At 34.9% G+C, this 25148-nt stretch overlaps 1 protein-coding gene across 1 annotated transcript; it reads right to left on the bottom strand.

Annotated features, from left to right (window-relative positions):
* Positions 1-1350: 1350 nt before the first annotated feature.
* RGS18 (regulator of G protein signaling 18) lies at positions 1351-24834 on the bottom strand. Its single transcript, XM_058533705.1, has 5 exons — positions 24523-24834; positions 23932-24033; positions 22819-22880; positions 4480-4646; positions 1351-2814 (listed from the first exon to the last, which is right to left on the bottom strand). The coding sequence occupies exons 1-5, from the start codon at positions 24639-24641 to the stop codon at positions 2557-2559; spliced, it is 708 nt and encodes a 235-aa protein (XP_058389688.1). The 5' UTR covers positions 24642-24834; the 3' UTR covers positions 1351-2556.
* Between the last annotated feature and the right edge of the window lie 314 nt (positions 24835-25148).

Below are 25148 nucleotides of genomic sequence, written 5' to 3'. Positions count from 1 at the left end.
TTATTCCAATATTACAAATGAAAAATTGAAGTTCAGAATATTTAAATAACTTTCCCAACATACTGCACTTGATAAGTGGCAGAGCCAGGATTCCAATAAAAATATGTCACATTTGGAAGCCTTACCTTTTGCTGAAATATTATACGGCCTTCTTCATAATACTTCCTATGGCTTCCATTTGATTCCACAGTCATTTATCGAGCTTCTAGTATATTCAAAATATAATAGTCTAGGTACTGACTTTTGCCTGTGGGCTTCAACATACCTCAAATTGTCTAATTCAACCCAATTACATCTTTAAAGAATTCTATTTTTATACATGACTGGCCAAAAAAATATAAGCTATATTTCCTGTGATTTCTTTCTTTTTATGTATTTCTAAGTTTTCTAGAAAATTGTCCCCTATTCTTAGACCAGTACCCTTCATTAATTTTTAGTCTGAAATAGTCCTTCATTAACCTAAATTATTTTCCTCTGTTCCTTGCTTGGGGATCAATCAAGAGGTCCTTTGGAGAATAACAGGTGATCTGCTTAGAATCAAAATATTTGGGACCAGAAATAAGATTAGAAATTAGAAATCGTGCGTTCTTATCTTGAAAAAATTTATAGGGTAAGAATGCCTAGAAGTTAAACAAATTTCTGAGGATCACACATCTGGTTAGGGAGCCCAGGCGTTGAAGCTCTCAGATTCTCAAGTTTTTATACATTTCTGCAATTCATTCAGCTGGTGTTCAGTACTGTCTGCGTGTTTTTACTTGGCTTCTTTCACTTCTCCAATTGTTTATTTTGTTTTCTTTATTTGGCTACATGTCTCTTCCACAGATACAAGCTCCTTAAAGTCACAGATTAATTTCCTCAAAAAGTCCTAGTAGGTTTTTGAAAGGTCTCATTGAATAGTTCATAATTTAAACAAGATATTGGATGCTTCTGAAAAGTATGACAAATGAAAAAGCTACATAACACATATCTCTGGTCCTAGAACAATGCTGTTAAAATCAGCCCATGATTTTTTCTGATGAGATCAGAGAGTTTGTATCAAGTCTTAATTCTGTGTGTAAAGCAATCAAACTCTTTGAAAACAGACTGCCACGGAAAACGAAAATACAAATCAGCCAAAGAAATATTAAAAATCACTTCTTAGTTGATCTTTGAAATGCATGATACCTTGTTTTCCTACTCACAGCAGCATAAGGAATCGATTTAGCATTAAGATCAGTGCCAAATACCTCAATTAGTACTTTCCATCCCAATATCATTCTCAAATAAGAAAATATGTCTATGTCTCATTTGATGACAAGAAGAATAATCAAAAATCAGTGAGAACATTTAGTGGTCAAACAAACAACTGTATGAATGGAGAAATTAAAATATTTATTACTATAAGTGATCTAAGGTTTTTATATTTTACATTTCAACTAAAATAATGTTTGCCAAAGTCAAATGAATGGCTCTTTAAATATAGACATTTACAGACCATGCAACACACATCTAAAATTAAATATTTCCCTAAAGTAGAGATGTATATACTTATTAGCATAATCTTATTTGAATAACGTAGTATTAAGTGATTCCATAAGAGTTGGAAGGAGACTGTGATCCAGGGAGGAACATTTTCTGAATATGAGCCAATGTGGCAGATGCCTGAGTCTCCAGAACCTTGAACTCCTTGCTTCTTTACCTCCTCTTGTTTCTAATTTTTGCCCCAATCCCAAAAGTCCAAAAATGAGGGCTAATTACTCCTGGGATAAACCTCCTCTGGCTGCCATTCAAATGACTGACTGTGCCTATATTAGTAGCAAGTTCTCTTTACAGGTGAGAGGATGCTCCTCGCAGTCCCAACGTGGAGCTATACACATCTGGTCATGTTTCTGTGACCAGCAGAAGTGAGCTCCATGTAACTGGGTGAGTCCATGCTCACTTAGGAATGAACCTAAATGTGGATTGCATTCTCAATTATCAACCTGGGTCATGCTTAACCTGCAAGTTCTGTAGAGATGGATGTGTTCTCCCCAAAGTTCCTGTTGCTGGCTTAGAACCAGAAGTTAGGGGTATAGCCAGGGGTAGTAATCTAAGAACAAACGATTGTCCTCTCCCATTGTAAGAACTGGATCACTTCTATACTCTCTAAAACTGAGATAGAGAGAGTCTTCATCATTATGAAAAATATTGTCAGAATATAAGGATATCTGAGTATTATGTAGTTTATATCTAGAAAAACGTCCAAACTAGATATTTGGTCAAACTATTGACAATTTTACAAAAGCTTAACCTTAACTTTACAATCTTATAAAACATTGTTATTACTTCTTTGCTGCGTTTTAATTAAGTAATAAGTTTTTTTGATTATGAATGGAGTGAAGTCAAATGGAAAGTTTTACAGACTATATTGGCAGATACAGTACATTTTGTTAGAATAAAAATTTTGATTTACATTTTTAAAATCCTTTCACATGACACATTTTACTTTAAAAGATGTACCCATTTGTTAACATAAACATGTTATATCTTAGAAGCTGATGTACAATTTGCCATCAAAATAAGCAAAATTAATGTTCTTTATAACCAAATGGCAACATCTGACTTTACATCCTGGAATTCATTGTAGGTAAATGAACGTGATCGTCTTCTAAGATTTGTTGGTCTCTGAGGTCTTCCTTCTATCAAGTCTAAATAGATGTCAGATTTCAGAAAACGTGTGTAACTGTCTTGTTCCATAAGCTGATACACTCTGCTTTGTGCAGCATCAAAACTGTGGAGGGTGGGTTGGGTGATACCCTTCGCAATGATTTCTTTGGTGTGGAAATCAAGGTTAACCTGGATAATAATAATTAAAAAAGTGTAATTATAGTCAATCTACTTAAGTAAACACCTTTGAGAAACAAACAGTACAGCAGGGACCCAATGTTGGAGCGGGCATAGTGCACTTGGCCACTTGGGTGCTTCTCCTGTTGTGGGTTTAGGGATCCAGTGATTTGCTCTGAGCTGGCATTTCATCTGGCTCTTCTCTCCCTATGCTCCTGGTCTTTCTCACTCTCTGCTAATTTAGAATAATGGAATATTAATAGTAAGTATCATAGAGATCATTAGTTTCAATTCATTTTCAAGTGGAAACTCAACTTTGTAGAAATTAAATTATTTTGAGTGAGAGTACACAGTGAATTTGGGGCATATTTGGGATTTCAATGTACGGCTTTTTTTTTTATCCAAGGGCTCTTTTCATTATATTATGATGTTTTCCTATAAGCAAATATGTGCTGAAAATGAATATCTTTTAAAGATATAAAATATTTTTTTTGGTGAGCAAGATTGTCACTGAGCTAACATCTGTGCCAATCTTCCCATTTTGTATGTGGATGCCACCACAGCATGACTTGATGAGCAGTGTATAGGTCCACCCTAGGATCCAAACCTGCAAATGCCAGGCTGTCAATGCAGAGCGCCCGAACTTAACGACTACGCCACCAGGCAAGCCCCAGAAAGATGTAAAATATTTTAATGCTTTTTATCAAAGCACTGATGACATATCTGGTTCTGATGTGGTGAGTTTTCAGGAAGAGGTTCTTCCTTTTCCCTGGTGGGTAGCACCATACAACTAGCTGCCTTTACCTGTGTATAAGGTTGGCCACGGGGAAGACAGAATAATTCATTGCAACACAAAACAGACTGAAACATACTGAAACAAGGAAAATAACCATCATTTTGCATGGACAATATCTACATGGACAATGCTACCTCATGGACAATACTAGTTTACAGTCAAACAGAACTCTTAACAGTGATAGATGACTAGCTCCACTGCTTCAATGAAAAGACACTATTTATTGAACACACAGTAAAAATATAGAAACTCCGTTTAATTCACATTTGAAGAGAGTCAAGTAATATTTTCTAGTTTTATAGCCATTTTGGCAATTGTTTCACACAATTACCTCATACTGAGCTTACAGTCCAAGAAAATCATGATTGTATTTTCAGTTGAACCATTGCCAAATTAGGTTTACTTCATCTCTCTATTATGAAATCTTCTTTTAGTCTACCTTAAGGTGGAGATATAATCATTTTGGGGCAAACAAAACCTTATATAGGCAGATGAGCAAACATTAAAATGGTACATGATACAAACTTCCTGATTTCTCTTGCCTTCATCGCTTATAGAAATCTTTAGTTTCTAAGAGAGGTTGCTTGAGCTAAGGTGATTAGTATTATAAATGAATCAATCTAAATATTGCAATTAATTACATTCACTCTTAGTCTAGAATAAAAATAACCCTGAGGAGTGACTTCAATTATACCTCTCCTTCCGTGGCAATATGTTACAATGCATTCTGTTTGTATGTAGAAATCTATATAAATAACCACCATTTTTGCTTCAACAAAACCCTGGCCTTTCCGGTAGAACGTACAGGCATACCAATTTGATGAAGGCAGATTCTCTCAAAAAGTTTTTGAACAGATGTAAATTTTTACCATCATCTTTACCTCTTGTGGAGCATCATTGCGTATAAATTTCTCATATATTTCTTTTGCATTAAGGATAATTTGTTGAGGGTCTTTGCTTTTCTTGAAATCTTCACAAGCTATCCAAAATTCAATATTTTCCTCACTGAATTCAGTTTTAAGAAATCTGGTAAAAGTCTCCAGTCCACCTACCAAGAAAAGAAGCAATATATTTTAACTATAAAATATTAATGCTGAGAAAATGCACTATTTGATATTAAAGTATAACCGCAAATATTAGCAGAACAGCCACGTCTTCCCTCTAATGCAGCGCATTAGCATACATCTTGCACAGTATGGAAGAAGGACCTCATATAAATTAGCTGAAATCTTCATAACTATGAAAGGTAAGTATCGTTCTTATTGAAATGAGGCTGGTATCATACTTAGACCTAAGTAAGAGGAACCCCTACTCTGGACTCCACTTTGGGTCTCTTTCAGCTGTGCCTCTCCCTGGGGTGTATGTGTGTGGGGGGTTATTCTACAGATCCAAGAAGCCATTCCACCCAGAGCTTATCCCTCAACTTCTAGACCATGCTTCTTCTACTCAGGACCCTGGAATTCGCTGTGTAAAAGTTCTGTGTTTCCAGGGTTTGCATAGTCTTATTCTCCAAGTTCATCCACCGAAGGCATGCTGACTTAGTGGTATGCATACCCTTAGCCTGAGTGTGGACAGGACTTGAATTTGCAGCCTGGGATGTCCACCCAAATGTGCAAAGAGGTCTCTCACAGTGTGGAACAAAACCATGGGTGGAAAGTGAAAGAAGGTAGGCCATGCTCATAGAGTAGAGCTATGAAGAGTCTGAGAATTTTAAATTCAAACCTAATCTTCCAAGTGGTTACACAGTATATTTGTCAAAACAGAAGGATAAACTGTATATTTTTAACAGTTTGATCTATAACTTTTAAGCATTTAGACATATAGTAGGGGGCCTCCATTTTTGCTGTTGTCCTATTTGAGCCCCATCAATGTTAGGGGCAGTGTCAAGTCTGGGGGAAGACCACCAGGGTTCAGATGCACGTTAGATAGTTACTATGTTGCCCTGAGTGAATTACTTTTCCCTTTTGTGCCTCAGTTTCTCAATATTTAAAATTAAGATAATGATGATACCTACCTGATAGGGCTGTTTGGAGAATTAAATGTGTTAAAATATGCAAAGTGCTTTAAACAGTGACTGACACATAGTAAGTACTCTGTATAGGTTCTGATGGTGTTGATGATGATGATGATCTTGATGACTATCATTTATTTAAGACTCAGTCAGGTAAAGTTTACATAGCTAAAAATGTGGTAGACTCAGGATTCAACCCTAAGACAATTTGACTTTAAAACTAGTGCTCTTTCAACTATTTATGATAGTCTACTTTTTTTGGCTTATAAGTATTTTAGAAAATTAAATTTCTTTGTTTTGAGAATATTATAGATTCACATGTTGTTGTAGTAAATAATAGAGAGAGATTCTGTGTATTCTTTATCCAGTTTCCCCCAATGTAACATCTTGCAAAACTGTAATAAAATAACACAACTAGGATAATGATATCAATATATGCAAGATACAAAACATTTCCATGTTGCTCTTTTATAGTTTTACTTACTTCTCTCCCACACCCAATCTCTCCTTAAAATCTGTTCTCCATTGCTATAATTTTGTCAATTCAAGAATGTTATTTAAATGTAACCATACAGTATATACTGTTTGGGATGGCTTTTTTCACTCAGTTTGATTCTCTGGAGGTTCACCCAGATTGATGCATATATCAATAATTTGTTCCTTTTTATTGCTGTGTTGTATTCCATGGTATGGACATACCAACATTTGTTTAACTATTTACTCATTGAAGGTTTTTTTTTTTGCCTATTATTAATACAGATGCTATAAACATGTATATATAGATTTTTTTTTTATGTAAACATAAGTCTTCGTTCCTCTGGGATAAGTCCCTAGAAGTAAAATTGCTTGATTTTATGGTAGTCGTAATATAAAAGAGTGCATTGTAGAACCATTGAGAAAAGGGAAAATTTTTTTGTTCCTTCTGGATTTTTCAGGTAAATTTTCTCAGATAAATTCACATTTGAGTTAGATACAAATGATTTTTAGCCATCTTTCTTTCTTTAGATTTGGTCTCACTCTCTAGTTATGACCTATTTCTCTTTCTGCTCTCACGGGTAAATATCACACATGGAAATTTCATGAGTCTTGTCTGCATTTCTCAGCTGGCAATATTTGATAATACTGACACCCTCCTTTTGGAAATACTCTTCTTCCTAGGATTGGAGGACATCATACCTCCTAACTCACACTGTCTGATCACTTTATGCAATCGCCTGTGATGGCTTAACATCTTCTGTCCCCTGATTGAATGTGATGTTTGCTGGGTTTCTGTCCTTTACATTCTTCTGCTTTTCTCCCCTCTTCTATCTCCCTCTTCTTTCGACATTTTTCCTGAAACTGATTTTTTCCCTTACTTCCCACTTGGCCTTACACACATTGCTGGCTCCTGAAGGCAAAATGAGGCATTACAAACAATCTTGGAAAACAATAAACTTTCTCTGAGTTAAATTTTGATATCATTAACATTTAATAATCATTTGATATCATTAAATGATTTTAATCTTGTCATCATAAGAAAAATTTTCTATAGACTTCAAATATTCTTGCATCTACTGATCTATATCTTTCTCTTTACAAATATAAAGTCTTTTGAGTAAGTTTTCTATACTTGGTCTCCTAATCCCCTCCACCTCATTTACTTCCCACACAAAAATGTGGTTTCTATTCAACACTTTACTTACATAATTTTTACCAAAATGACTTACTGTTATATTCAGTGAGTTTTTTTCCAGTCCATATGTTTCTCTCTATGACAGCAGGCAAAGTTGAGATATGTCTGTAATTTTCTCCTATGTGACCTGCCCTCCTGAGTTTCCTCTTACACCTCTGCCTTTGCTTCTCTGAGTCCTTCTCAGCTTATCCTTCTTCATCCTTCCTTTTAATTCCATTTCCCAGGCAATTGCTTCAACATTCCAACACTTAGATAAAATGAATACGCTGATGAATCTCAGAACTCATCTCCAGTCCGGTCCAGAGCTCATTCCTGTGCTCCAAGTTCATATCAACCAATATCTGGTAAACATCTCCACTGAATTTCCCAGCAAAATAATCGTCACAGCTGAATTCATCATCTTCACCCAAAACCTTCCCAGAATGTTTTCCATTTGATGACACCATCCACTCAACAACTTAAACCACAACTTTAGCATCCTCAGGGATCCCCAATTTTCCTTCACCCCACACCCAATTGATAACCAAATCTTGTCAGTTTTACCTCTTTTATATATCATACATCTGTCTTTTTATTTTTATGCAATCTGGAATTACTTTTATTCAGACCAGAATTATCTTTCACGCAGATTATTATAAAAACCTAATTGGTGACTCTGACTCCAGGCTTCCCTTGTCCCAGCCCTCCCAATTCGCCCCCTGACACTCCTAGTTTATTATCCACATTCTAGTTGGTAATATCTTTCTATAGTACAGATTTCATTATTTTTCTTCACTGTTTAAAATTTTCCAATAATGCCCTTCATCTCTTTCCATTATCTTTTTCACAATCTAGCTCCAAGCTCAGAGACATGCTTTTCATGTATTTCCATGTGTGTGCCATGTTCTCACATCTCTTAGGTTGAGCTTTTGTTGGAAACACTTTTCTCTTCCTACTCCAATTTTATCACTCTAATTTCATCAATCTAATCTGTACCATCCATTCAGGTTTAAATTAGAGATCATCTCATCTGGAACAACTTCCCCAATCTCTCAAGAGTAAGTTGGGTGTCCTTCATGTATGACTGCCTGGTACACTGAGTAACACTTAAAATATTATGCTGCAGTTGCTTGCTAACTTTTGTTTCTTATTCTACCCTGTAAGATTCATGAGATGGAAACCTTTGTCTAATTTGCCACTAAATCCCCAGCACTCAGTAATTACTCACCGAAAGAAATAATGGAATATATGAGAAAAATACAAAATTTTATTAAAAATACAAGAGTTCTAGGAAATGTTTAATGTTTTTAATGAAATATCAGTCTATAATATTTACAAGAGAAACTGTCAATCAGAGCCAGTAAGCATAAAAAAGCAAAAAGCCAACAAAGAAAAAAAAAAAAACAAAAAATCTTGTCCTATTATGAATACAGACACACAAATATATGAAATTAATAATATAATAGTCCATTTAAGAGTCAATCCTTATCTTAGCCTGATGTCATTAAAGATTTAATTAATGTTCTAATTTCAAGCTTGTCAAGCTAAATTTTTCTTAGGATTTGGCCTGTTTTTGAGCATACAGAAATGGCTACCAGTGGTAGTTTTATTTCTGAATCTATATTATTGATTTGGAACTTGGCCTCACGAGTTTTGCCAATGTGAGCCTTCTCCTGAGAGCTGAGTCCTTCTTGGCATGCTAACAAGATGACAACATCGATATTCAGAACTGGCAAGGTTGGAATTTGTGGTAAAAGCCAGCCTATGTGTCTTCAGACAAGCTGACAAACTTTCCTGGAGGTACACTGTTCCCTTTTGGATATCACTGTGGGTTACCCCAGCATATTCCTAATTCTATAGCATAGTCCTAAATTTGGTCAACTATCTTATTAAATAAAGTTTGTTTTCATCCTGAATGCCCCACTGAACAACCCACTAATTTATTGTAAAAATGTTTATTGAGTGCTAGTTGTAATCCACACAGTGTTTTAGGTACTAAGGACCCAGGAGTAAAAGGTAGGCAAAGTCCTTGATTTGATGTTTAATCTACGGAGTCATGCCTTAAATAGCAAAAAATATTACTATTAAGCTATTAAGAAGTGGAGAGCCATGACAGTAACAAGAGCCAAATTTGCCCTCTGACTATAAACAACTATAAAACTGGACAAAATATCAAGACAGTAGTTTCCAAACTGTGTAAAATTGGCAACAGGGCCCAGAAACAGTGTGACAAGAGAAGCATGTGAAGTGAGCCTAGGTTGGGTCTGGCTTTTTACCTGGGGGCACATATAGAACGGAAATGCATGGAGAGGAGCCCAAACAAAGTAAAAAATCTTGTTAAGTTGAGGAGGCAGAGATAAGAGACTGGGATCATGATATGTTTGGAATTTGTGGGTCAGGGTACTGAAAAAAAGACAACCATGCAGAGGGGGCCTGGAAGCGTGCATGCGGGTTCCCCGCAGATCCTTGATGGAGGGCAAGCCTGTACACCGGTGGGCCAACTCTGTGAAGCCTAGAAGTGTACTTGCTGCTGTGGGGCTGAGAGGTAAGTGGAGATATGAGAGTTTGCATGGGTCTGGGAGACTTTGGAGTTCTGGCTCAGCCACAGTGGAAATATCCAACAAAGGCCATGTTTTTGCCATAAATAAGGGCTTTGTGCTAGTACTAAGACGAATTGGAAAGAGATTGGTTTTAAAGGATCAAACTGGCCAGAGTCAAGAGAATCCACTAGTGATTTAACTGACTGACAGAAAAATAATCTAAGATTCTTTCAAGGAAGGTAATATAATCTAGACTCCTGTATCTTCCTCTGTACTCACATACAATAAAAATTTATTAGGCATACAAAGAAACATAAGGTGACCTATTATCAATAACAAAAGCAGTCAATAGAAGCTAACTAGGAGGTATCCAAAATGTTGGAAATAGCACACAAGGACTTAAAAAAGCTATCATTAATATGTTGAAGAATATAAAGGTTAAAAAAGACATAATGAGTGAATATATGCAAAAACAGCAGACAAATTGAAACTATAAAAAACAATCAAATGGAAATTCTAGAACTGAAATGGGAAATATCTGAAGTAAAAATTTCATTGGATGGACATGACAACAGATTAAAGACTACAGAGAGGTAAGTATACTAGAAGACAGTTGGATAGAAATTATTTAATGTAAGCAAGGCAGGAAAGGAGGAAAAGAGTAACAACAACAACAAAATTATGAGACAAACAAAAAATAAATAGTAAGAAGTTAGATACAATCCCATCTGTATCAGTGACGACATTACATTTAAAAGGACTATACACTCTGATTAAAAGTCAGAGATTGTCAGGCTGCATTAAAAATTAAATATATATTGGCTACAAGAGACACAGGTTAAAAATAAAGTATCAGGAAGGTGAAGTAAAAGGATGAAAATGATACATTACACAAAGGTTAAGCATAAGAAATCTGTATAAAAAATCTGATGTGGCCTGACAAAGTGACTTCAAAATAAAAAGGATTTCCATTTCAAAAGTATAAAATGGTCAATCATTACTAGTAAATAACAATCCTAAATATATATGGATTTAATTGCAGAGGTTTAAAATACATGAAACAAACTGACAGAATTAAGAAGTAGAAAAATCCATAACTATAGTTGTAGACTTTCCTTTTTTCGGTGAGGAAGATTAGCCCTGAGCTAACATCTGTTGCCAATCCTTCTCTTTTTGCTGAGGAAGATTGGCCCTGGGCTAACATCTGTGCCCATCTTCCTCTACTTTATATGTGGGATGCCGCCACAGTGTAGCTTGATAAACTGTGTGTAGGCCTGCCCCCGTTATCCAAACCTGCAAACCCCGGGCCACCAAAGGAGAGCGTGTGAATTAACCACTACGCCACTAGGCTAGCCCCAGATTTTAATTCTGTTCACTCATAAATTTATAGAACAAGTAGACAGAATATCAGTGAGAATATATAAAACAACATTATTAACCAAATGGACCTAATTGACAAGTATAAAACACCCTACTCAACACATCTTTTCAAGTGCACAAGGAAGATTATCCAAGATAGACCACATGCTGGGATGTAAAATGAATCTTCAGAAAATTGGTATCTAACAGAGTATGTCCTTTGCCCACAAGAGTTTTAATCAAAAATCTATACTAGTAACCGCCGCAAATATAAAAGCCCCAAATATTTGGAAATAAAACAACACACATAAATAATTCATTAAGTCAAAGAAATAATTACAAGAGAAATTAGAAAATATTTACAATTGAATTATAATGAAAGTACAAGACGTGAAAATTAGTGGAATGTAGTTTAAACAGTAGTCAGAGTGAAATTTACGGCATGAAATGCTCTACTAGTAAAAAAAGGAAGGATATAAAATTAAGATCTAAGTTTCCACACTAAGAAGCTTGGAAAATAAGAGTAAATTAACGCCACAGTAAGTAGAAGGAAAAAATAAAAACAGAGCTGAAGTCTATAAAAAAGAAAACAAACCATAGAGAAAATTAACTGAGCCAAAAGTTGGTTCTTTGAAAATATTAATAAAATCGAACCCCTAACAAGACTGTTACACAGTAGGAAGCAAATTAGGGATATTACAACAGATCTTACAAATATTACAAGGATAGTAAGTGAATATTATGAACAACTTTCTTCCAATAAATATAATTTTAATAAAATGGGAAATTGTTTTTAAAAAAGCAAACCTATCCAGACTGACCCTGAAGAAATGGAAAATCTGATAACCCTAATTCAATTAACAAATAGATTTTATAATAAAAGTACCCCCCATCCAAAAAAAATCTTTGGGCCCAGATTTGGTGAATTCCATCAAACATTTAAGAAAAAAGTATCCTAATCTTACACAACTTCTTCCAGAAAACAGTGGAGGGGTGAATACCTTCCATCTCATTTTAATAGGCTCGGATAACTAATCCCAAAATCTGACAAATATATAACACCTCCCACCTCTCCAAAATAAATAAAATAAAGACTAAGAAAAAAAGAAAAAGCAGAGAAAATTACAGACCAATATCCCTCATGATCACAGATGCAAAGATTCTGAACAAAATATTAAAGACTTAAATTCAGCGAGTTTATAAAAAGGAGAAGCAACCATTCTAGCATTGTGGCTGAAAAAAATTGTGAAATAAAGCTTTCTTTATCTGCTCAACTCGTTTTCACTTATATTTATTTCTTGTATTCACCGCTCTCTAAAACTATTCCTTGTGATCAGTGATTATTTCTAATATAGAAAGTTCCATGCAGAACGAAGCAAGAAGAGTCTCTATTGGTAGAATTATGGCAATAACTCAGAGGTTTTGCGTTTATAGCATATTTAGAGGTTTTGAGGGCTGAGTGCTGTTTATATGAATTACCACATTTAATCTTTACAACAGATGCCTGGAATATGTCCTATATTCATTTTCATTGATGAGGAACTGAATTTCAGATAAGTTCAGTTGCCCCAGATCTCACTTTTCAAACAAAAAAAAATTGTAGAAATGTATTTTTCTCAGGAAGGCAACACTTCCTGTGGTAGGCAGAGTAACAGCCCTCCAAAGATGTCCATGCCTTAATCCCCAGAACCCGTGAATATGTTACCTTACATGGAAAACGGAATTTTGCAGATGTGATTATGGTTTTATGGTTAAGGATCTTGAGGCGGGGAGAGTATCTTGAATTATCCTGGTGGACTTAATCTAATCACGTCAGTCTTTAAAAGTGGAAGAGGGGGGGCCGGCCCGGTGGCGCAAGCGGTTAAGTGCGCGCGCTCCGCTGCGGCGGCCCGGGGTTCGCTGGTTCGGATCCCGGGCGCGCACCGACGCACTGCTTGGTAAGCCATGCTGTGGCGGCGTCCCATATAAAGTGGAGGAAGATAGGCACCGACGTTAGCCCAGGGCCGTCTTCCTCAGCGAAAAAAAGAGGAGGATTGGCGGATGTTAGCTCAGGGCTGATCTCCTCACAAAAAAAAAAAAAAAAAAAAAAAAAAAAAAGTGGAAGAGGAAGGCAGAAGAGTGGGTCAGAGAGCCACAATATGAGAAAGACTATTGCTGACCTTGAAGATGGAAGAAGGTGGTCATAAGCCAAAGAATGCGGTGGCTTCTAGAAGGTGGGAATGGCCCTCAGTTTAAAGCTAGCCAGAGAATGGAGACCTTGGATGAAAACTGCAAAGAAATGAATTCTGCCAAAAACCTGAATGAGCAGGAAAGGGATTCTCCCCTAGACCCTCGAGAAAGTAAACAGCCTGCTGACACCTGCATTTTTTTCTGATGAGAGCCTGACTGCATGTCTGACATACAGAGCAGTAAGAGGATAAATGTGTGTTGTTTTAAGTCACTAAATTTGTGGTAACATGTTACAGCAACAACAAGAAACTAATACAATCCTCAAATTAGGCTTTACATATCACCATTTATTTCTCCTATATAGAGAACCTGTTCTCTTTGTCATGAAGCATCATTTTTTTTATGTTGTAAGCAGTCTCTTGAACATATTAGAGATCTAGGAACTTAATGTATAAGAAATCGGTAGTCAGAAAATGACACGACAACCTACAAACATTTTCTAAGTACTAGAGTGTGGGACGACTCCAACCACTTCCATGACGAAAGAATCATGTGGTCTCTTCTACCCCACTGCTCCTTCCATTGGAGTTTTCACTGGGGTGAGGGGAGATCCTGCCATTTCTTTTCCCCAGTAAATTGACCCTGAACACCAGTTGTTAGTGGTTAAATGTTAGTGGAGAAACTAGGAAGACAAGCAAAGGTTAGGCTCAAGAAGAATTTGAGAAGGCGTGGTAAGACTGCCAAGTAACTTCAGAGCTCATCTACAGTCATTAGATGCCAGCAAGATAATTTCTAGCCAAACACAGTGGTGTCATGGAGGCCTTAGTGCTAAGTGGTTCACGAATGAGTCAACAAATTCTAATCGCTGAGAAGCAGCAAGAATGATCAATGTGGGTGATATTAGCTGCTCTTCTTTTTATTTATCTGGCTCATCTAGTGTTTGATTTTCAAGATTTATTTCTCATGCTGAGTAGTGCACTTGCCTCAGAATGCAGATGGGAAATATAAATGGATAATGATTCTTCCAAGCATTTTGACAGATAGAAGATTTTCCCCAACTACCTAAAAATGTACATGTTTCAGAGTAAAATTAATGACCTATCTCTGTGTTTAATATTTTTAAACCAAGATTGCTGCCAAAGTGAACATCAAGGAGTCTGACATGCTGGTTTTACCATGGCTAATAGCACAGCAGTGCTCACAGTGTTATTGTTATTTAATATGTTTCTATTTGATTTTCTTTCCCATAATTCCTTTCACCCTCTGTGTCTCAGTAGCTGAACTTGTAAAAAAGTAGTTTTAGTTATTACCGTTATTCAAGATTACATTCCTTTAATTTTTGAAAACTATATTGCAGCCTCCTCTTAAAACTTCAGGTGAAACTGGAGACTAAGCTGAAGATAGGAAATAGGCTGAATCAGCGTCATTTGGTTACTGCTTGGCAACAGCTCGAAAACTTCCTTCTCCATTTATGTGACTAGAAAGATGGTTTTGTTGCATCATCCCTGGTTTTACTTTTTGTCCTTTTTTTCTCCTTCTTCCATAATGATCCCGGAAGTAAACAAGGAGACTAAGGCAAAACATGCCTTTCAACCCCCAAATCGAAACTAAGTAGAATTCGAAATGTGGACAATGTTTAGATCTGTAAAAACAAAACCACAACAAAAACAATAATCCACAGACCAGTTGACTTGAACCAAACTTTAGGCAGTTATGTAGTCATGCCCCAGCCTCTGGTCAGAACTTTTAAAAAATAAATGAGAACTTTCCCCTTGATGAATTTTTAGTGTAATGGAAAACTGCTATTCAGCACCCATACTTCCTTCCTCTTTCAAATTTCTAAAATGTTTGTCTTTTTCCCCCCCAAATTAACATCCACTTTTTACCAGATTGAATTTTAAAAAATCAATGATACTCTGTCAATTTATCTCTAACAACTGTCTTCAGAACTGATAGATTCTTTGTATTTTTTAACAGAATTCTGAAATTTTCTTGGCAGCTGCTATAAAGTACATTTCTGAAGAGAATTCCCAGATATTAGAAGACATTGCAAGACAACAAAACGATTGTGAGAACATTTTTAGGACACCCTAATTAAAAAAACAAAAAGTCTTCATATGGATATATACATCCTGCTGACATTAGAAAGCACATCATTGGGTCTTATTGCTCTGTTCATGTTATAGTGGCTGCTTCTTCCCTGGCCACAACAAGAGGCACTTTAGTTTGTTTTCACTTGTTCCTGTTACTATTTAAGCGGAAACTGAAACAAAGTTGGCAAAATAAAATGCCTGCTATCTTACATGGGAGAACAATCTGTTCCAGGTCAGATCTAGTTTGGAAAGAAGAAACTAAGGATATGTTTCATTGGGTTTATGAATAAAGTTACTTTGACCTCACTGAAGGGAAAACTTTTTTGATTTCAATTTATTCTATCCATATGTCATGTATAAACATGGATTAATCAGTTTTTAAATACTAAATTATTTCTAATGTGAGTTAATAAATAATTGTCACAATTTTAGGAGGTTACAGCCGTAACTTTTCCTATTAATAAATCTCAATTATAACAGAATGTTTCGTACTGACACCCAAAAGGGATTATCCATATGCCAGGCAACTGAAATTGTTACTTACTTATTAAAAATAACGGCCTTCATCTATCTGTTAATTATCTATGAAACAGTGTGAACCTGAGGACTGTATTACATACTGAAAATGCAATCTTAATTACAATAGTTGGAAGTTTTGAGTGTTTGCTAAGGTCTTGGCACCTTGCCATATGCCTTTTATTGGCACAGTTCTATTTAATTTTCATGTCAGCCCTATGGAGTAAGTCCTGTTTTACCCATTTTTACAGATGAAGAAGTTGAGGTTTAGAGAATTAAGTTGCCCTAAATTTTACTGCTGGTAAAAGCCCAGGGGTTTGAACCAAGGTTTGTTTTGTTTAAAATTATAGAACCTTTACCAGTAAATTGCCATAAAACAGCAAAGTCCCTATTGTTGAGGAATTTGGAGGTTAATGGGCAAGACAGGCATGTACATACCAAGGACTAAGGAAGGACAATTGCAGAGGTTACATTCTCTTTGGAGCAGCAGAGGAAAATCAGCTTGTGTGGAATTCAAACAGAAGTCTTGCAGAAAATAACATAAACGTTACTTAAAATGTAATCCTTCACTAATTCACAAAATATGAGTGTCAACTATGTACCAGCCATTGCGCCCTGGAGTATCATGCAAAAGCCCTTTACTACCATGGTTAGCCTTGAGCTTGATAACAGACATTCGAAATGAAGCCACAGCCACAATATTAGGATGAGTGCTGTACGCTAAAGGGGCTCATGATGAGTTAATCAAAGTGAATGGATTTTGTTGGCATAATATGAATATAATAGAGAAGAATAAATATTGATTCAAGAAATGAATTAATGACGAATGAGAAAGTAGTTCATTTAAAAGTTTCAGTAAATTACTTTTTAAAAAAGTAATATGCACTATTGCGCAAGATTATCCCAGCACATTAGTTACTTCCGGTTTCTCTTCCTCGCTTTGGGCAGCTGCATTAAGTCAGGTTACAATAGAACCATTTCTCACACAGGCAGTAACTTACTCAACAGTCCTTCAGAAGGCAGCAGTGGCGAATGCAGCTGCCAAAGGGCTTGATAGAATTTGGGATTAGAATTCATACTGGAAGAAGCTGGCATGTTTCTAAATTGAAACTGGGGCATCTGTTGGAGTATCTTTCTGATGCCAAGAAACCAAATGAAACAAAAAGTCAAGAAACTCTTAAGTTGGAAACCCAAGTATAATATAATATCCTAAGTACTGGGTTGTGTGGTTTCTTCTCTCTGATTTGGCTTCAAAGCGCTTGACTTGCTACAGACTGTTGTGGTTACTTTGGCAATAATGATTTATTTATGTGATCCATTTATAATTTAGGCTGGCTTTTACTTATTTTTATTCTTTAGCTAGATTAAGAAATTGAGTGTTTGTTATGAGTCAGCTTGATTCAGAAATTTAACTTTGCAGAACACCGGAATCCCGTATCTTGCAGAAAATTGGTAACTGAAAATTGGGAAGAGCAAGTTGAAACACCACAAGGTGAAAATGGTAAAGAGAAGTATTCATGTCCTTCCCCAAAGAGAGGGATGCGTTTCGTTGTGGTCTTTACTCAAAGTCAGTAATAAGTATTTTCCACAGTATAATCAGTTCGTATTTTTAAATCAAGGGAGTGCAATGACTTATATATTCTACTTCTACCTTATTGTGAATTATTCTCAGAATTAAGCTTTGTAGAACCAGAATTCAGGGCACAGAAAGTACAAACAAATAGTCATTAGTAAAAAGGTTAAAAATATTGCAACTATTTGCAATGACTGGAAAGAAGGGTACACAGGAAAATAAACAGTTCTGCAGTAGTTGGAAATTTTCTTATTGATGGAGACTCCTTTCACAGGAAATAACATTGTCTTTCAAGTCTTCAATTATCAACTATGTGAGATGGTTAGAAAACCTCTATCGATAGTCAGTCACTCTTCCGTATTCTAGGTGTGCGCCTTAAAACCCTGAAAAACTTCTGATAAAGTTTACCAGCAACTAAATAAATTCAAACTCTAATCTGTTATCTTCTCACATATCTTGTGTTTCCACCTCTATTTCTCATTTATGAAAGGCACCATTATCTTCCTATTAATATGGAATAAAATCTCAGGATCTGTGGCTCATCTTTTTCCTTCATCTCCTGTTTCTTCCTCACCCACTTTACAACATACATATACATTCAGACACAAAGTTCACCCATTTTCTTTCCAAAATAGCCCTTACCTTGAGGTTGGCTGTTATACCTGTAACAGCCTTGTAGGTAGTCCACACTGCATGCATAGAACTCTACCTTTCTAACCATCAGTTACCTTTCGAACAAACTCTTACAAAGTTTGCCCCCAACTTGATTTTCCAATGTTTGTTCCCTACTTTTCGCCCCAGTGAAAGTGAACTGCTTGCTTTTCCAGGTTACACTGAAATCTCTTATTTCTCTAGCCCTTTTCATGCCTTTTTCTCTGCTCAGGAATTACCTTTTCTTCTGCCTGTTGAAATCTTGCACACATCTATATAGTGTCTCTTAATGATTTTCTAAAGTCTGTGTGATACTTTGCAAGTTCTATAGCATTTTTTAAAACTATTTAGCCAATTATTTTCAAAATTATATATTATTTAGCAGCATTATTTTGCTTTCAAAAATATCTTACACAGAACCATATATATATATATACATGTGTACACAAACACAAACATATGTGTGAGTATAATATACATATATAAAATTTTGTTGGAATTAATTGATTTGCTATGTTCACATCGATAACACTTACTTTTATAAAGTCAATCAGTGAGAAGACTGATGAGTAAATTTGCAATTTTAGACAAATTTGTCAATAAACAGGGATGGCAGAAAAAATTTATTTATCCTAATATCTGCATGGAAATAAATGAGGAAGAGAAGTTAAACTGTTGATGGACTTCATTGTGTTAAAATTTACAACATAAAATATTTAAGTTCATTTTTCATAAATATTTTATTTTAGAATAGATTTAGATTTTAGAAAATCATGAAGATAATACAGAGTTTCCATACACCCCACATCCAGTTCCCTGCTATTATTAACATCTTACATTGGTAAGGTACATATGTTACAATTGATGAACAAATATTGATACATTCTTATTAAGTAAAGTCCATACTTTGTTTAGATTTTATTGAATTTTTACCTTCTGTGGTTTTTAAAAGAATTTTGAAAGAGTTAAACTACATTTTAAGAATGATATAATAGTAGAATCACTGAAACACTCCATAGAGTCTTTGTTTTCTGTGGAATACAGCAAAAACCATGCTCCTTCTGTTTTAGTCTCATTAATCTATTATCTGTGACCCTAAGCCACCCTTTCCTTTTCAAATTATGTTTCTCAATAAAGAATTACTTTCTTTTTAGTTCCCTAAGTAAATTACAAGGGCACGGTTGATGCCTCATGCCCCTGTTGGGTATCTGCTTGGATGATGTCTTTCTCCCCTTGCCCAACTAGTGAATTTTGATTAATTCCCTAAAATCTAAAGTAAGAACCATCTACTCTGTGGCTGCATTCCTAAAGATGCTAATAATCAGTCTATAGTGATTTTAATATCAGCCATTTTTGTCAAACTGAATATGCAAATTTCCATTGCATTTTGTTCAACTTATCACCTCATTTCCCATTTGACTAAATTTAATAACATTTCTATTTCCTTTGTACTGACATGACATACAGAATTTGAGAAACTTACACATTTAACCGAAGGGAAATTCTATAAAATTTGATAGAGCAAGGTCTTTCTTGAAGTGTGTGTGTGTGCACACACACGAGCATGCATGCAAACACGAGTATAAGATCATCCTTTCTCTTTTTCTTTTGTGCCTAGAGTCAAGTCAATAGAAAGGAACTGAATTTAACCATTGCAACCCTTTTTTAGCTAACTATTTTAAGCTTTATAATTTAATATTACAATAAGCTTTGCAATGAAAAATAATTGGATTTGGGAGGGATTGATTTAAAAAATGCTAGTAACATAATTTTTTTGTGAATTCGGTATAATTTAATTAGCATTTTGATCAAGAACAATGATAATAATGTCCAAAAGGATCAGTGCTGATTTTTTGTTATTCGTGTTATTCCCTCTTGATTCAAATTGCTGCTATTTTACAGCTCTTTGCTATTTCCACCAGTAGAGAAAAGACAGAGAGCAGCAAATTCAATTCTTTCCATTTGCTTTTGACTACTTGTAAAGCAGAGTGATTACAGATGTCAGGGCAGGATTTTATGTGGGACTATTTGCCCTTGCTGAATCTTTCTTCTCTCTGAATGCATTGTGGAAGTGTGATGAAATTATTACATATCAATTTATTAAGTTAAAGAAATAAATCCAACTCATATATTTCTTTCAATTGAAATTTAACCCTGCAATTGATGTTTATCCTATTGGGAGTAGACTGGAAAACAGAAAAAGATTATTACATTTATTGTTGATAATTACTATTTTTCATAGTACATTTGTGTAATGTCAAACAGTTGTTGGTTTCTTATTCAACATCTCATTTAATCCTGACAGAAATCCATTTCTATTGGAGCTAATGACACTGTTATCTACATTTATAGGTAAGGAAGCCAAAAGTCAGAATGGTTAGGATTAACTGAGATTATAGTGATTACCTTAACTAAGATTATACAACCATTATGTTGAAGAAAAGAACCAGAACTCACATCTCAAAGGAACCCTGGACTAACTTTTTTCTAGCAACAAATTTAGTTATATTATTTGAGCACTTAATATTTACCAGGTGATATGCTGGGTTTGGGGATCCCCAGATGAGAAGACATCTGCTTCCTTATAATAAACAGTCATTCGCAAAAAAAGGAACTCCACTACTCTTTTTCTGCTTGCTCTGACTGGTGAAGAGATTGAAGAGCTGGGATGTGCCAAAATGTTGGAAATAACAGGAGATTTAAATAAATCAGATTTGGGGGGCAGAAATTATGGAGGGAAGTTTTACATGGGTTGTTATAATTAGTCTCAACAACTGATAAATATCTGAACCAAGACAGTGGCAGTGGAGTTAGTGAGGATGGGACAATATAATTGGCAAGCATTTTAACAATAGTTAAGAAATGATTGGATATTGAGAATGAAGAAAGGTCAGTAGTTGAGAAAAGCTGTTTAAATTACTCTTCTCCAAAATAGGGAGTGATAGAGTATTAAGGTGAAATAAGGAGGAAAGAGTAACAAATTATATTTTTCAGCATAAACTTCCTTTCTTACCACTACCCTCCATTTTCATTGGTCACATCCTTGCCTAAATTTAAGCCTTGATTTCTCTACCTGTATTTTCCCTTCTCCAAGGCAATATTACAATTCAGAGGTAGAATCTATTTTCATTGGAAGAGTGAAAATATTCAGAGAAAGTCTGCAGACATAGAATTCTTACGTCAGTAAATTAAGAGGGGCATTAACAGGTCACCAAGACCTTATAGAAAGGCGGACAATAAAGAGAAAAATACAGAAAATAAGGACAGACAAGAGAAGCTGGTGTTTCATCAAATGGAACACAGTACTTGAAGCTGAAATATAAGTACTACACTCCCAGCTGTCCTAGCAACAAGAACTCCTTCGTCCGGTAGACATCTAAGAATGTGAAACCCACCTGCAATGCTGGGAACAGTAGTTAGAATAACAGTAGTTGGAGTAGTCTGGCTAGCTTCATCTTGGAATGGTCTGGGGAAGAGCTGGGGAGGGTTTGTGTTTCAGACAAAGAATGAAGTAAGGAACAGGAAAAATTTGAGATACAAATCAAGCTGTGGGCTTGAGGAAGCCTGTGGATATCTGGTAATGATCAACTGTTGCTTCTTAAGCAGACTCTACTTGGTTCAGTGTGGAAAATAATGAACAGGTGGTTGCTTGGTCCCATTGCGTACTCAGTTAAACTCATTAGTGTTGCTACCTGAAAGAAATCGTGGAATGAATAAAGACAAAAAAAGTTCACTCACCTGCTACCTCATGTAAGGTGACCCTAAAAAGTAGCAATCCAGGCAGCCTGTCCTCTAAACTGGATTTATCATAGTGTTGGACGTCAAAGGAGAACTCAATATTTGTCCTCATCTTCCATCTCATCTACAAAGCTCCACCTCAAATACCCACCTGATTCTCAACTCTTCTACAAAATTCTGCTTTAAAAATAGATGATTGATATGAAGAGTGAAGCATTTATAAAATTAAAAAAGAAAAACTATTTTCATGAGGGTTTCCTGGATGTCCATTAAAAGTACTACTTTAAATTTTAGATCACTTAACAATAAAAATAACGTAGATAATCTGGGATTTAAAAAAATCAGGGGTCTCGTTCAAAAATCGAAAAATTTAAAAATTTGAAATTATTAGCTACAGCACAAAGAAATATTTCGACCCCAGTAATTCTTAATGAAATGAGAATATTTTTAAAAATACTTTCCATTAGTTGACAATTCTATTATTTAGTTATTTCTGTTGATTAGAAACTTAGATTGCTGTAAATTACCAATGACGAATTTTTTTTTTTATTCAGGGCATAATAGTTTATAACATTGTGAAATTTCAGTTGTACGTTATTATTTGTCAGTCACCATATATATGTGCCCCTTTACCCCTATGTCCCCCGCCCAATCCCCTTCCCCCCGAGTAACCAGTAATCTGTTCTCTTTGTCCCTGTATTTGTTTATCTTCCACATATGAGTGAAATCATACAGTGTTTGGCTTTCTCTGTCTGGCTTATTTCGCGTAACATAATACCCTCAAGGTCCATCCGTGTTGTTGCAAATGGGATAATTTTGTCAGACGAAACTTTTATGGCAGCCTGTTTTGTATAGTTATATGCATACTTTGTATAATTTTCCATTAAGGCATAAAGTATTTGGGAAAAATACCACTAACCTTTATGGGAGAGCAGTTTGTCAAATGATTCACCCCATGTCACTGCCTCTTCAGGGGAGACTCTGTCCAAGAAACAAAATGTTTTGTAATGGAGTGTGCATAAAGTCTGCTTATGAGTCTGCTCTAACATATGCTATAATACTGCTCTTTTCAGTCATATTTCACAGGGTTTCTCCTTTGCTTATTACATAATGAAAAATGTATTTACATTGAAATTTCAAAAACATTGGTCAACTTTCTTTTGGATTTTGCCTATCAAGCAACGTGTTTTTGATATTTTATAAATATTTTCTCATGAGTGTATGAATTATTTTATTTTTTAAGGAAAAATTAATTATGTGTTCAGTTAAAAACAAAGGAAAAGAAATCAGGTCAATTATTTTTATTAATTCAGCAAATAGAAGAACCTAAACTGACAGTTTCTTTCAGTCAAACTTTTTTTAACTGCAATTTCCTTGAAACTCTTACCACAATATGTGGTAATTTTTTTTGAACAGATACAGGAAGTTTGACTAATGAAGTTATAAGGGATAAGAAATACAAAACATTTTTAATACAAAAAATGTTTTAGAGATGTTGATAATTTAGAGAGTTGAATATATTTGTCTTGGATCTTTTATTGGTCTTATTTCATATTTGGAAGAATTTGTATTATACTAGTATATAAGGCTATTCCATTTTCTGTTTGAATTAAAGAAATAGCTAAAAAATACAACATATCCCTTTCTGTGTTTGACTTGCTATTATACCTAGGGCGTTTTCTCAAACTACCGAGCAAAGAGATGAATAGCTCTTCTTTATGATAACATTACATTGTCAAAATTCTTAAATTAATGAGTATTTCACGAGTTTATAAGGAGTAAAATATATCATTAAAATTGACAGGCATATAATTTTAAAAGAGCACCTTTAAATTTTTATAAGATTATTTAATTCAAACTATTAAAGAGGTTTAATTTTATGGAATATTTCTAGTTTTTTGAGATGAGATCTCTAACCTTCCTTATATTACTGTATAATTTCCAATAAAATGGAAATCCCTAATTTCCTCTTTCTTAAATCTTTAATGATGGAATCAGCAAAATCTCCCCCAAATAATTAAAAGTTATTCACCTTGTTTCTTTGGCTAACTGCCCAGATCTACTGGAGGGGGTCTCTTCATGAAACTCAGGTTTCTGCAGGAGAAGACTTAGCCTGTTTCTTTTTTCCTTAGCTCTGTAAAGAAAAGGCATTAGCTTCAGGACAATTTAAATGAGAATTAAAATCTCTCTTTCTGATATCAAACTAGTTTGGAACTAGTAATCACCTAAATACTCCTTTTCACCCACCCCTGACTCACCACACACTCACAATGATTTTCCTAAAGAATTTCATTTAAATATTATGCTTGTGGAGGAACTAGGATAGCATATGTAAAATATATTTGTTTTTTCCCTTTGTGACTGTAAAGTATTTGAGATTATATTTCAACAAAGATTGCTACTAGTTCTTCGTGTAGTGAAAATTGTCGCACTTTTTTTTTTAATGGAAACATTTTAGATTTAACAGTTGTTTACTCCTAATAAATAAAGAGCTTTTTTTCCAACTGTAACAATACAATCAATATATTTTCAACCAGATATTTTAAAAACAAATGCTAGCAAATATTCAACATCAATCCTCTTTTTAAAAGTATAAGGCTGATTTAAAAAATTGTGATTTTACCTGAGTTTGGCTTCTTTGCTCGTTTCTTCTTTTCCTGAACCATGTATTAACTTGAAAATAGTTTTTTCTCTTGATTCGCACATATTTAATTGAGAAAAGAAAATTAATGAGGTTTCCATCTTCTTTCTCTAAAATGAAGAGATGTCTAATTTATTACATCTTCACGTGTTGATGCTATTCTATAGTTATACATGGTAGGAGAAAAAGTTAACTCTTGTCAGCAATGCTTAAAAAAAGTTAAGAGCTGTGTTTCTGCTTCTGCAAAAATGTAGAACTGAGGAACTGAAGTACAGTTCGCTCCTGAGTTGTTTAGGGAAATGATACTACAAATTTGCAAAATGACTCTTGGTCTCTAAGATAAAGACTAGTATTACCACAGTGCAACTTCTCTTTCTAGTTTGTGCAACCAGAATGATGCTTTAATGGACACAAATGACACTGTCATTTCCCACAGGAACTTTTCAAAAGTTCTTTAATGTGTGTAGTGTGTGGTAAAATGTGTTGTGGCAAAATACTACATCAAACATTAGGAGACACTTGCCCTTGTTGTTAAAAAAGTATTTTTTACTTATTTAAATTACATTGAATAAAGTAAATTACATTTAATTGACATAATGCTATGTAAT

The sequence above is a fragment of the Diceros bicornis genome, chromosome 38, assembly GCF_020826845.1.
Source record: "Diceros bicornis minor isolate mBicDic1 chromosome 38, mDicBic1.mat.cur, whole genome shotgun sequence".
In the NCBI taxonomy this organism is placed as follows: domain Eukaryota; kingdom Metazoa; phylum Chordata; class Mammalia; order Perissodactyla; family Rhinocerotidae; genus Diceros; species Diceros bicornis.
Note: the sequence above shows the minus strand (reverse complement) of the source record. Positions and strands in the feature narration are given on the sequence as shown.

What these genes read in the sequence shown, in the direction of transcription:
- RGS18 (XM_058533705.1), bottom strand. Translation starts at nt 24,641, where the DNA reads ATGGAAACCTCATTAATTTTCTTTTCTCAATTAAATATGTGCGAATCA. An exon ending in CAGTTAGCCAAAGAAACAAG is followed by an intron (nt 22,881 to 23,931) that starts GTGAATAACTTT and finishes TTTCTTGGACAG; the next exon opens with AGTCTCCCCTGAAGAGGCAG. An exon ending in GCAATGATGCTCCACAAGAG is followed by an intron (nt 2,815 to 4,479) that starts GTAAAGATGATG and finishes ATTATTATCCAG; the next exon opens with GTTAACCTTGATTTCCACAC.